Genomic DNA, 9,200 nt, shown 5'->3' with positions numbered 1-9,200 from the left:
GTCGTCTGTTCTGATCATTGTACATGATTTAGAACTCGGCTACCGCTGACTCGGAGGCTAGCGAGGAGGACTACCTCGAGCGGTACCGTGTTCATGTGTCCAGCCTCCCTCCGTCCGCTGCCCCAGGCGGACCCCCGGGCAGCGCCGGCTCCTTGTCGGCGGCTGCCCTTTCTCCGTCCGCGGCCGCCCGCTTTGTGGCGGCAGCGGACGTCTCGACTGACAGTGGTCAGTCGGCTGCCTCCGGGTATCGCGTGTAAGGGATTTTCTTCCTCCTGCATGCTCCTGCTGCTTGTTGCTTGATTGCTTGACCTTTAGGCTGCTTGTCTGCGCGGCTTCGCGCTTGGGCTGGCGCTGCCGCGTCTGGGTGCCAGCAGTGCTGGTTCTTTTCGGGCTTGTGTTTTTTGTGTGTGTTTGTGCAGCTTCTCGCTGTGTGCTGTGTGCCTGCCGGTTCAGCTTGTTCCTGCTTTATTTTGCTTGAGGCACTTTTTACCTTCTGCCAGTAAATCCTATACAGCCTCCCTCCGTCCGCTGCCCCAGGCGGACCCCCGGGCAACGCCGGCTCCTTGTCGGCGGCTGCCCTTTCTCCGTCCGCGGCCGCCCGCTTTGTGCCGGCAGCGGACGTCTCGACTGACAGTGGTCAGTCGGCTGCCTCCGGGTATCGCGTGTAAGGGATTTTCTTCCTCCTGCATGCTCCTGCTGCTTGTTGCTTGATTGCTTGACCCTTAGGCTGCTTGTCTGCGCGGCTTCGCGCTTGGGCTGGCGATGCCGCGTCTGGGTGCCAGCCTACAGGATTTACTGGCAGAAGGTAACAGCAGTGCTGGTTCTTTTCGGGCTTGTGTTTTGTGTGTGTTTGTGCAGCTTCTCGCTGTGGACTGTGTGCCTGCCGGTTCAGCTTGTTCCTGCTTTGTTTTGCTTGAGGCACTTTTTACCTTCTGCCAGTAAATCCTATGCCCCCGTTGCCTCGGGCGACTCGACAAAGTCCGAGGAGGAGCTGTCCTCTGGCTCGAGGAGTGCTTGCGCCCGCAAGGGCGTCATGCGCCTCGCACCAGACAAGAGCGCCTCCAGCGTCAGCTGCATGGTGAGGCGCTGATAGGTGGCGGCGCGTTTGCGAGCCAAGACCTCAGCATCAGGTCCGTCATCAGGCACGAAGTGCCGACCAAACGCCGCATCCTCAAGAGGCATCGAGCGCTGAGCAATGATGTCCGCGAGATACCAGATGAAGTCGGAGACCTCCCGGGCCGGCAAAGATTCCTCCTGCTGCTTGTTGCTTGATTGCTTGACCCTTAGGCTGCTTGTCTGCGCGGCTTCGCGCTTGGGCTGGCGCTGCCGCGTCTGGGTGCCAGCAGTGCTGGTTCTTTTCGGGCTTGTGTTTTGTGTGTGTTTGTGCAGCTTCTCGCTGTGGACTGTGTGCCTGCCGGTTCAGCTTGTTCCTGCTTTGTTTTGCTTGAGGCACTTTTTACCTTCTGCCAGTAAATCCTATGCCCTCCTCGGGCGACTCGACAAAGTCCGAGGAGGAGCTGTCCTCTGGCTCGTGGAGTGCTTGCGCCCGCAAGGGCGTCATGCGCCTCGCACCAGACAAGAGCGCCTGCAGCGTCAGCTGCATAGTGAGGCGCTGATAGGCTTGTTTGCTTTGTTTTGCTTGAGGCACTTTTTCCCTTCTGCCAGTAAATCCATACACTTGGTGGCGGCGCGTTTGCGAGCCAAGACCTCAGCAGCAGGGCCGTCGTCAGGCACGAAGTGCCGACCAAACGCCGCATCCTCAAGAGGCATCGAGGCTTGCCGTCGAGCGCCGCTGAGCAATGATGTCCGCCAGATACCAGATGAAGCGGAGGAGCACGGTACCGCTCGAGGGGTCCCCTCCTTTTTACCTTCTGCCAGTAAATCTTCCAACCCTCCTACAGACTGTTGCTTGGCCCTTCCTGCTTGTCTGCGCGGCTTCGCGCGTGGGCTGGCCGAAGAGCTGTGTGCATGCAGTCTTAGCTTGGATGATCAGAGGTTTACTCGCAGAAGGTAAAAAGTGCCTCAAGCAAAACAAAGCAGGAACAAGCTAAACCTGCATGCAAGCCCGAAAAGAACCAGCGATCATAGGATTTACTGGCAGAAGGTAAAAAGTGCCTCAAGCAAAATAAAGCAGGAACAAGCTGAACCACACAGTCCACAGCGAGAAAGCTGCACAAACACACACAAAACACAAGCCCGAAAACAACCAGCACTGCTGGCACCCAGACGCGGCATCGCCAGCCCAAGCGCGAAGCCGCGCAGACAAGCAGCCTAAGGCTTTTTACCTTCTGCCAGTAAATCCGATCACTCAGGGTCAGGCAATCAAGCAACAAGCAGCAGGAGCATGCAGGAGGAAGAAAATCCCTTACACGCGATACCCGGAGGCAGCCGACTGACCACTGTCAGTCGAGACGTCCGCTGCCGCCACAAAGCGGGCGGCCGCGGACGGAGAAAGGGCAGCCGCCGACAAGGAGCCGGCGATGCCCGGGGGTCCGCCTGGGGCAGCGGACGGAGAAAACATGTATAGGATTTACTGGCAGAAGGTAAAAAGTGCCTCAAGCAAAACAAAGCAGGAACAAGCTAAACCGAGGGAGGCTGGACACATGAACACGGTACCGCTCGAGGTAGTCCTCCTCGCTAGCCTCCGAGTCAGCGGTAGCCGAGTCAGCGGTAGCCGCCCGTGACGGCGGCGACGCCGCGGCAATGCCCAAGGACCGGCGTGACCCGACCGATGCCGGGGAGGAAGCAGGCGAGCTCGGACCAGCAGCAAGCACCCCAGTGGTGTCGAGCTCTCCGGAGGCACCCGACGTCACAGTGAGGGACGGAGACGCCTCCGAGTCGCCAGCTCCGCGCCCATCGTCGGGGCCACTCGAAGGGTTTCCCCCATCGGAGTCGGAGACCTCCGGCGAAGACTCCTCGGGCGACTCGACAAAGTCCGAGGAGGAGCTGTCCTCTGGCTCGAGGAGTGCTTGCGCCCGCAAGGGCGTCATGCGCCTCGCACCAGACAAGAGCGCCTCCAGCGTCAGCTGCATAGTGAGGCGCTGATAGGTGGCGGCGCGTTTGCGAGCCAAGACCTCAGCAGCAGGTCCGTCATCAGGCACGAAGTGCCGACCAAACGCCGCATCCTCAAGAGGCATTGAGCGCTGAGCAATGATGTCCGCAAGATACCAGATGAAGCGGAGGGTGTCAGGATGCAGGGTACCGTCCGTCGAGATGGCAAGAGGGATGAACGCTCGAGGAGGAGTAGTCATAGCATATGCAGCGCGATGTTTGCGAATCTTCTCAGACGCTGCAACATGGAGGGCGTCGAGGTTGACCTCCCCCCACTTGGTCAGGTCGGCAGAGCTACCAATGTAAGGGTGGACCAACGTCACGTCCGCCATCAAGCCCTCGTACTGCTCGGACCCTCGATCGCGGATTCCAGGGATGTGGATATCGCCCTTCATCTTGCGGCCATGAGGATGGGAGGGTACCTGCCGTCGAGAACGAGGATCCCCCACTGTATCGATGACGCTCTGAAGACCAGCTTCGTTCAGCATCGACCGAATCGTACGAGTAAGGTTGTCATGCGCCGTGGGAAGCTTGGAGGATCGGCGTTTGCAGGTCTGGAGATGATGTGCAGCAACGGAGGGATCGAGCTCGCGCTGACATCCATCACATTCCGTCGGACACTGGCAGATCGGCATGCCATGGAGATAGCAGTCGAGCATCTGAGCATAGCGGTGCGGGAAGGCCTTGAGGGGGTAGTAGCTCGAGACTCGCATCGGAGAGTGGCTCAGGTCTCGCTCAGGAAAATGAGCGAAGATGGTAGACTGCAAGACCCTATCCTGCGACTTGAGCGAGTGTGTCCTGCGGCTGTGCAAGGTGAGGATATCACGCTGCTGATCGGTCAGCGCAGCGCGAGCATGCACATGGCGAGGGAAGACGCGCATGACAAGAGGGGTCACATTTCGCTGCGCAGGCGGAGGAATGAAGTGCTCATGAGACGAGTCGACGAGAGCGCGCAAACCAGGGATGTGTACCACAGATGCCGGGGGGCGTCCTGCGTCATCAGGCACAGCAGCCGGGGCAGGTGGGATCGCCGCGCCATCTGCAGCCGGTGCAGGAGCCTTCACACGACGGTAGAGGATCGCTCCAGCATTATGAACGAAGTCGTGCGCCTCAACGAAGAAGGTCGCCAGAGGATGCTTCTGGGCACGGAGAGATCTCGAGCAGTGAACGTCCAGGCTATGAGGAGAGGGCAACATCCGGGACATGGGCTGGTCAGAGTACCAAGCGAGGAAGCGAGCGATAGCCGTATAGTAAACAGCGGGGTGTAGACCCTCAGAGGGCGTGAACTCGTCCCCTCCCCGACTATGCGGAAGCTCCCGCTTGAACCTCGCAAACTCTAGCAGGTCGGGATGCGCGGCGAGGTACTGCGAGGAAGGCCAGCGGTGGTATTTCTCAAGCGCCAGGTGGACAGAGAGGTCAAAGCGACGAATCTGTGACTGGACCCGCGGGAGAAACGGAGATGACCCCTGGAGGAAGAAGCGCAGCTTCTGGAGATGGCTCGCCCTCACCAGCGTCTTGAACATGAAGCCATGCTGGACGAGCCACTGCTGGCAGACCCGGCATCGCCAGCCCAAGCGCAAAGCCGCGCAGACAAGCAAGCAAAAAGAAAGCAGGAACAATCTTTTGCTTGAGACACTTTTTACCTTCTGCGAGTATACCTCTGAGCACTCGCACAAGGTAAAAAGCACTTTTAACCTTATGCGAGTAGAACTCTAGGCTTTAAAAAGTGCCTCAAGCAGAAGAAAGCAGGACGGTCTTGCTTGTCTCTGCTTCTTCTGCTGGAGGCACTTGAAGTTTTACCTTGTGCGAGTAAAACTCACCTAGTCATGCATGAGGAACAAAGGCGGTGCAAACACACAAGACAACAGGAGCCTCAAGCAGAAGAAAGCAGGAAGAAGCAAGGCAATGCCATTGTCTTGCGCCAGATACCAGACAGTGAAGCGGAGGGTGTCGAGTCGGCACACGCCAGCTCTAACGGTCAGTCGGACGCCTACGGGTATTGCCTGTAAGGCCGCTGGCCTCTGTTGAGTGCTGTGTATTTGTCGCTTGTCGCTAAATTCTTGGCAGGTGTTGTACATGCGCATCTGATCGTTTACTTTCAAGTCACGAGCAGCCTCAGGCGATCAAGTCAGTCACCGACGACCAACAGACACACCACATGCAGCTGCTTCAAGGCTTCTTACTACTGGCGTGATCGAGATGGCTGCGATCTTTCTTGTTCGTCTGGTACGAGACGTTAACTCCCTGCTGTCCATTGGCAGCCAACGACAACGAGAAGAAGTCGATGCTCAGAAACAGAGAACCCCCAGCGACCTCATGAGCTCAACCTGTGCGCTTGTCATTCCAACCCTCGCAGATTCTTCTCACCTTCTTCGACTTGCCTATGATGCAGTTCGCGTGAAGAGCTACGATGGAAGAGTTCACCTGCTCGAACCTTTCTCTGTGTTCTGCTCAGTCTCTTTCCTTCTCCTCGCTTCCTTCACCTGTCCAACGCCCAGCCAGTTGCGTACGCACGCGCGTCAGCTGCGCAGAACTTGGAGGGCGACAAGTCGCGATGCTCGTAGCGTTGCCGGGGCACCTGAGCCAGTCGCGCTCGCCCCTCCGCCAGCCAAGCCCGAAGGCGATTCCAGAAGTGAATCTGCTCCTCACCATCATTTGATCCCGTCCTGCCCCTCTCCTCTCCCGCTCCCTCCCCTGCTGCTTTCTTCGCTCCCCCCTCCCTTGCTTTTGCTTCTTCGCCGCTCCCCTGCTCCTGCCTCTCACCTGCACTCGCTGGTCGTGGGAGTAGAATCGATTCTTGTTGTGCCTGACGTCACCTGGAGGAGGAGGCACCTTGCCCTGCAGCACCTCGTCCAGGAAGCGCTTGCCTGCTTGTCCTGCCCGCACGAAGTAGAATCCAGCGTTCGGCTCCCCCTCCTCCGTCGCCTCTCTCGGAGGGATCTCGGCGCAGTGGTTCTGCTGGTAGACCAGGTCGCAGTTGTGCTCCACCAAGTCGACGGGGTCGCGGAGGAGCATGACGTCGATGTCAATGAAGAGGACGGAGAGGCTGCGATCCAAGAGCTCTCGCACCAGCTCCATGCACCGCCACACGATGCGGTAGAAGATCTCGCTCATGAACGAGCCTTCCTCCGACATGCTCGCCCCTCGAACAGCACGTGCGTCCGAACCTTGGGGTGATGCTCCTCCATCCATCTTCCTATCTGAGGGTCAGCCAGCCCGACCATGTACTTGAGCCCCAGACGATCCGCATGGCAGATCCAATGCTGGAGCAGGTCCTTATACCCCTCGTTGGCAACCACAAGCACAAGCACATTCTCCTTCCCGTCTGCCTCCTTGGACTGATAGAAACCAGCAGACTGCCATCCTTTCTCCTCCAGCCCATCTCGAGGCTCAAACTGCAGTTTCCTCCTCCACCCTTGCAGGCCAGGGGCGTTCCCCTCATCTCTTCGCTCATGCTCTCCGTGGACGAGCACCTGGAGGAGTTCGATGGAGGAAGGCTGGTTGATGTCTTCCCACTCAAGCTGCAAGGCGAGCATGACCTCGTGCTCTCCTTCTCGCATCGGCGGGAGAGTGACGTTCCCTGCCTGCTCGACCTGACTCACGACATGCAGCCACGAGTGAGCCCATTCGACCCCGTCGACGAGGACGAGCAGCTGATACCGCCCCACCAGCTCGGCATGCCTCACCACATACCGCAACGTGACAGGTAAGGCAGGAAGCAGTCTTGTTCCATTGGCCGGCCACAGAGCGTGAATGGAGGTGGACGAAGCGTGCGAGAGGATTGGCGATGAATTGGAAGCAGAAAGCGAGGAAGGAGCAGCTTGAGTCAACGACGAGTGGGGAGAGGAGGAGGAGGAGGAGGAGGAGGAGGAGGACGAGGAGGAGGGCGAGGAGGAGGATGACGAGGAGGAGGGCGGGAGGACCAAGCAGGCCAAGTAGAGGAGGAGCAGTCGCTGCCATCCCATGGCTAAAAAAAGCTTGTAAAACAAAATGTGGATGTGGTGGGGATGAGGGTCAACGGAATCTTTGAGTTCAGTGGAAACAAGAGGGAGGAGAAGAGAAGGAGAAGAGAAGGAGAAGAGAAGGAGAAGAGAAGGAGAAGAGAAGGAGAAGAGAAGGAGAAGAGAAGGAGAGAAGGAGCGAAGGAGAGAAGAAGAGAAAAGACCGGGAGAGCGAGGTGGGCATGTCTTCCAGGCGCGATACTGCGCCATCGGCTCAGGTGGAAGAAGATGAAACCAATCAAAATGCTGCCACCGAGTCAAAGCCAAACAATCCATTCAAGATGCCTTCTGACGAAGAGATTTTCTCTCTGAGAGATGATGAGAGGGCGAGAAAAGAAGAGGAGAGGAAAAAATTCCTCTCGCTTCCTGTTCACATGAAGACGACATGGAGTTCTCGGGCAAGCACAACCTCGAAGAACATCCTCAAGGATGATGATGATGGTAAGGCATCAGGGCTCGACAAGTCCGGGAAAAGAAGCGCCGGCATGAAAACAACCGATCAGATATTCCGGCAAGAGAGGAGAAGAGAGAAGGAGAACATGACAGATTTCATCGAGAAGAAGCGGCAGATGTTTCTCGTTCAGATGTCCCTTGACACCAAGCGCGCGGAAATCCGCAAGCTTGAAGAACAGGCGCAGCAGAGAGAAGAGGCCCTGCGAAAGAGCGAAGCAATGCTGGAGGAGGTGAAGAGGACGAACAGGTCGGTGAACGAGTAACCTAGTTGACAGGATGCAGCGAGGTTTGAAAGTTTTCTGAAGAAGAACGATCAGAATGCGGTTGAGGCAATAAGGAAAGCAGAGCAGGAGACGAAAGCCAAGCAAGATAAGGTGCAGGAGATCAAGAAGCTCAACGCTCAGATCGCGGCGGTCAAGAGTGAGATGACCAAGTACGAGGAGTCGCTGGAGGAATGTCAGGTGACAAGACGTGGAGGAGGTGAAGGAGGCGTCTGACGTCTGCTCAGGCGTACAAGAAGTTCCTTGACGACCTGACTCCTCACGAGTACATCAAAGATCAGCTCGAGCAGCATGAGTTGGAGAAAGATGAGATGCGCCACAAGAGGAAAGCTGAGAGAAAGGTAGAAGAGGACAAGGCCGATGGGAGGGTATGGGGAAGAGGAGAGACAGAGACAGGGAGGCGGGGCAGGGGGCGGGGATGAGGACGACGGGGAGAGGGAAGGGAAGGTGGGGAAGTGGAGGAGGAGAGGTAAGGAAGAGGTGGGGAGGTCGGGGGGGACAGGAGCCGATGCTGGTGGCTGAAGGAGCGAGCAGGCGTTGCGAGCAGCAGAGGACAAGAAAGCAGAAGAAGACTTCACAGCAGAGATGGAGGCCCTCAAGAGCGTGAAGGGGAAGCGACCAGACCCAAAGGTGCTGCAGCAAAAGGAGGTGGAGTACCAGGTGCGTGCTCCCTGTCTCCCTGGTGCCGCTGAACGACCGAGCAGGAGTGGAAGGAGCAGAAGGCGACGGAAAGAAAGTTGGAGGATGCGCAAGATGAGACGTGGGACCCTGACGAGGGGAAGGCGTGGGAAGTTCCGATGTACTTCACGAGGCCGCAGCAGCTTCTCGACATCTTCGCGGCGCTGGAGGAGCGAAACTTGTTCCTCATCCAGAACTCGCAGGAGACGGAGGAGCAGCTGGAGGAGCTGAAGCAAGTCGGTACTGATGGTGGTGGGGGCTGAAACTGAAGGAGCGCAGAGACTGGAGAGCACGAAAGCCAAGATGAACGAGGAGACCGAACAACTCAACTCTCAGATCAGCACCCTCAAGGTCTCATCCCCCTCTTTCTCACTCTCATCCCCCTCTTTCTCACTCTGTCGTAAGGGCGCCATCTCTGCCGAAGAAATCAAGGCCTCGGCCTTGCGAGAGAGAGCGAATCCGCTCAAGGTGAGCAAGAGGAGGACGAGAACGTGGAAGATCAGCAGCAGCAGCACAGCCGCAGCACAGCAGCAAGAGTAGCGAGAGCAGCAGCAGCACAGCAGCAGCAGCAGGATGAGCGAGAGGAGTAGGAGCAGCAAGAGCAGGAGCAGGAGCATGAGCAGGAGCAGGAGCAGGAGCAGGAGCAGGAGCAGGAGCAGATGACGCGAGAGAAGTGGGAGCATGAGCAGAAGGAGAAGCAGGAGAAGGAGGAGGAAGAGCAGGAGCACGAGGATGT

The 9,200-nt window shown here is 57.8% G+C and overlaps 4 protein-coding genes across 4 annotated transcripts in view; 1 reads left to right on the top strand and 3 right to left on the bottom strand.

Annotated features, from left to right (window-relative positions):
• Positions 1-945: 945 nt before the first annotated feature.
• GUITHDRAFT_114037 (hypothetical protein) lies at positions 946-1,603 on the bottom strand (the record flags this gene model as incomplete). The annotated part of the gene is made up of 2 exons (XM_005826710.1): positions 946-1,411; positions 1,461-1,603. The coding sequence occupies 2 exons, from the start codon at positions 1,601-1,603 to the stop codon at positions 946-948; spliced, it is 609 nt and encodes a 202-aa protein (XP_005826767.1).
• A 3,736-nt stretch (positions 1,604-5,339) lies between these two features.
• On the bottom strand, positions 5,340-6,129 carry GUITHDRAFT_114035 (hypothetical protein; the record flags this gene model as incomplete). The annotated part of the gene is made up of 4 exons (XM_005826709.1): positions 5,340-5,378; positions 5,419-5,491; positions 5,535-5,629; positions 5,815-6,129. The coding sequence occupies 4 exons, from the start codon at positions 6,127-6,129 to the stop codon at positions 5,340-5,342; spliced, it is 522 nt and encodes a 173-aa protein (XP_005826766.1).
• A 32-nt stretch (positions 6,130-6,161) lies between these two features.
• On the bottom strand, positions 6,162-6,611 carry GUITHDRAFT_114034 (hypothetical protein; the record flags this gene model as incomplete). The annotated part of the gene is made up of 1 exon (XM_005826708.1): positions 6,162-6,611. The coding sequence occupies one exon, from the start codon at positions 6,609-6,611 to the stop codon at positions 6,162-6,164; it is 450 nt and encodes a 149-aa protein (XP_005826765.1).
• A 623-nt stretch (positions 6,612-7,234) lies between these two features.
• GUITHDRAFT_76079 (hypothetical protein) overlaps positions 7,235-9,200 on the top strand; it is a gene marked incomplete at both ends in the record, with an annotated part of 11,014 nt that continues 9,048 nt past the window's right edge. Inside the window, 6 exons of the mRNA XM_005826707.1 lie at positions 7,235-7,735; positions 7,781-7,966; positions 8,014-8,127; positions 8,318-8,416; positions 8,491-8,700; positions 8,744-9,000. Of these exons, the coding sequence (XP_005826764.1) occupies positions 7,235-7,735; positions 7,781-7,966; positions 8,014-8,127; positions 8,318-8,416; positions 8,491-8,700; positions 8,744-9,000 (1,367 nt within the window). The remainder of the gene's footprint in view (positions 7,736-7,780; positions 7,967-8,013; positions 8,128-8,317; positions 8,417-8,490; positions 8,701-8,743; positions 9,001-9,200) is intronic.

The sequence above is a fragment of the Guillardia theta genome (genome assembly GCF_000315625.1).
Source record: "Guillardia theta CCMP2712 unplaced genomic scaffold GUITHscaffold_72, whole genome shotgun sequence".
Classification (NCBI taxonomy): Eukaryota; class Cryptophyceae; order Pyrenomonadales; family Geminigeraceae; genus Guillardia; species Guillardia theta.
This window is presented reverse-complemented; position numbering and strand designations above follow the sequence as displayed.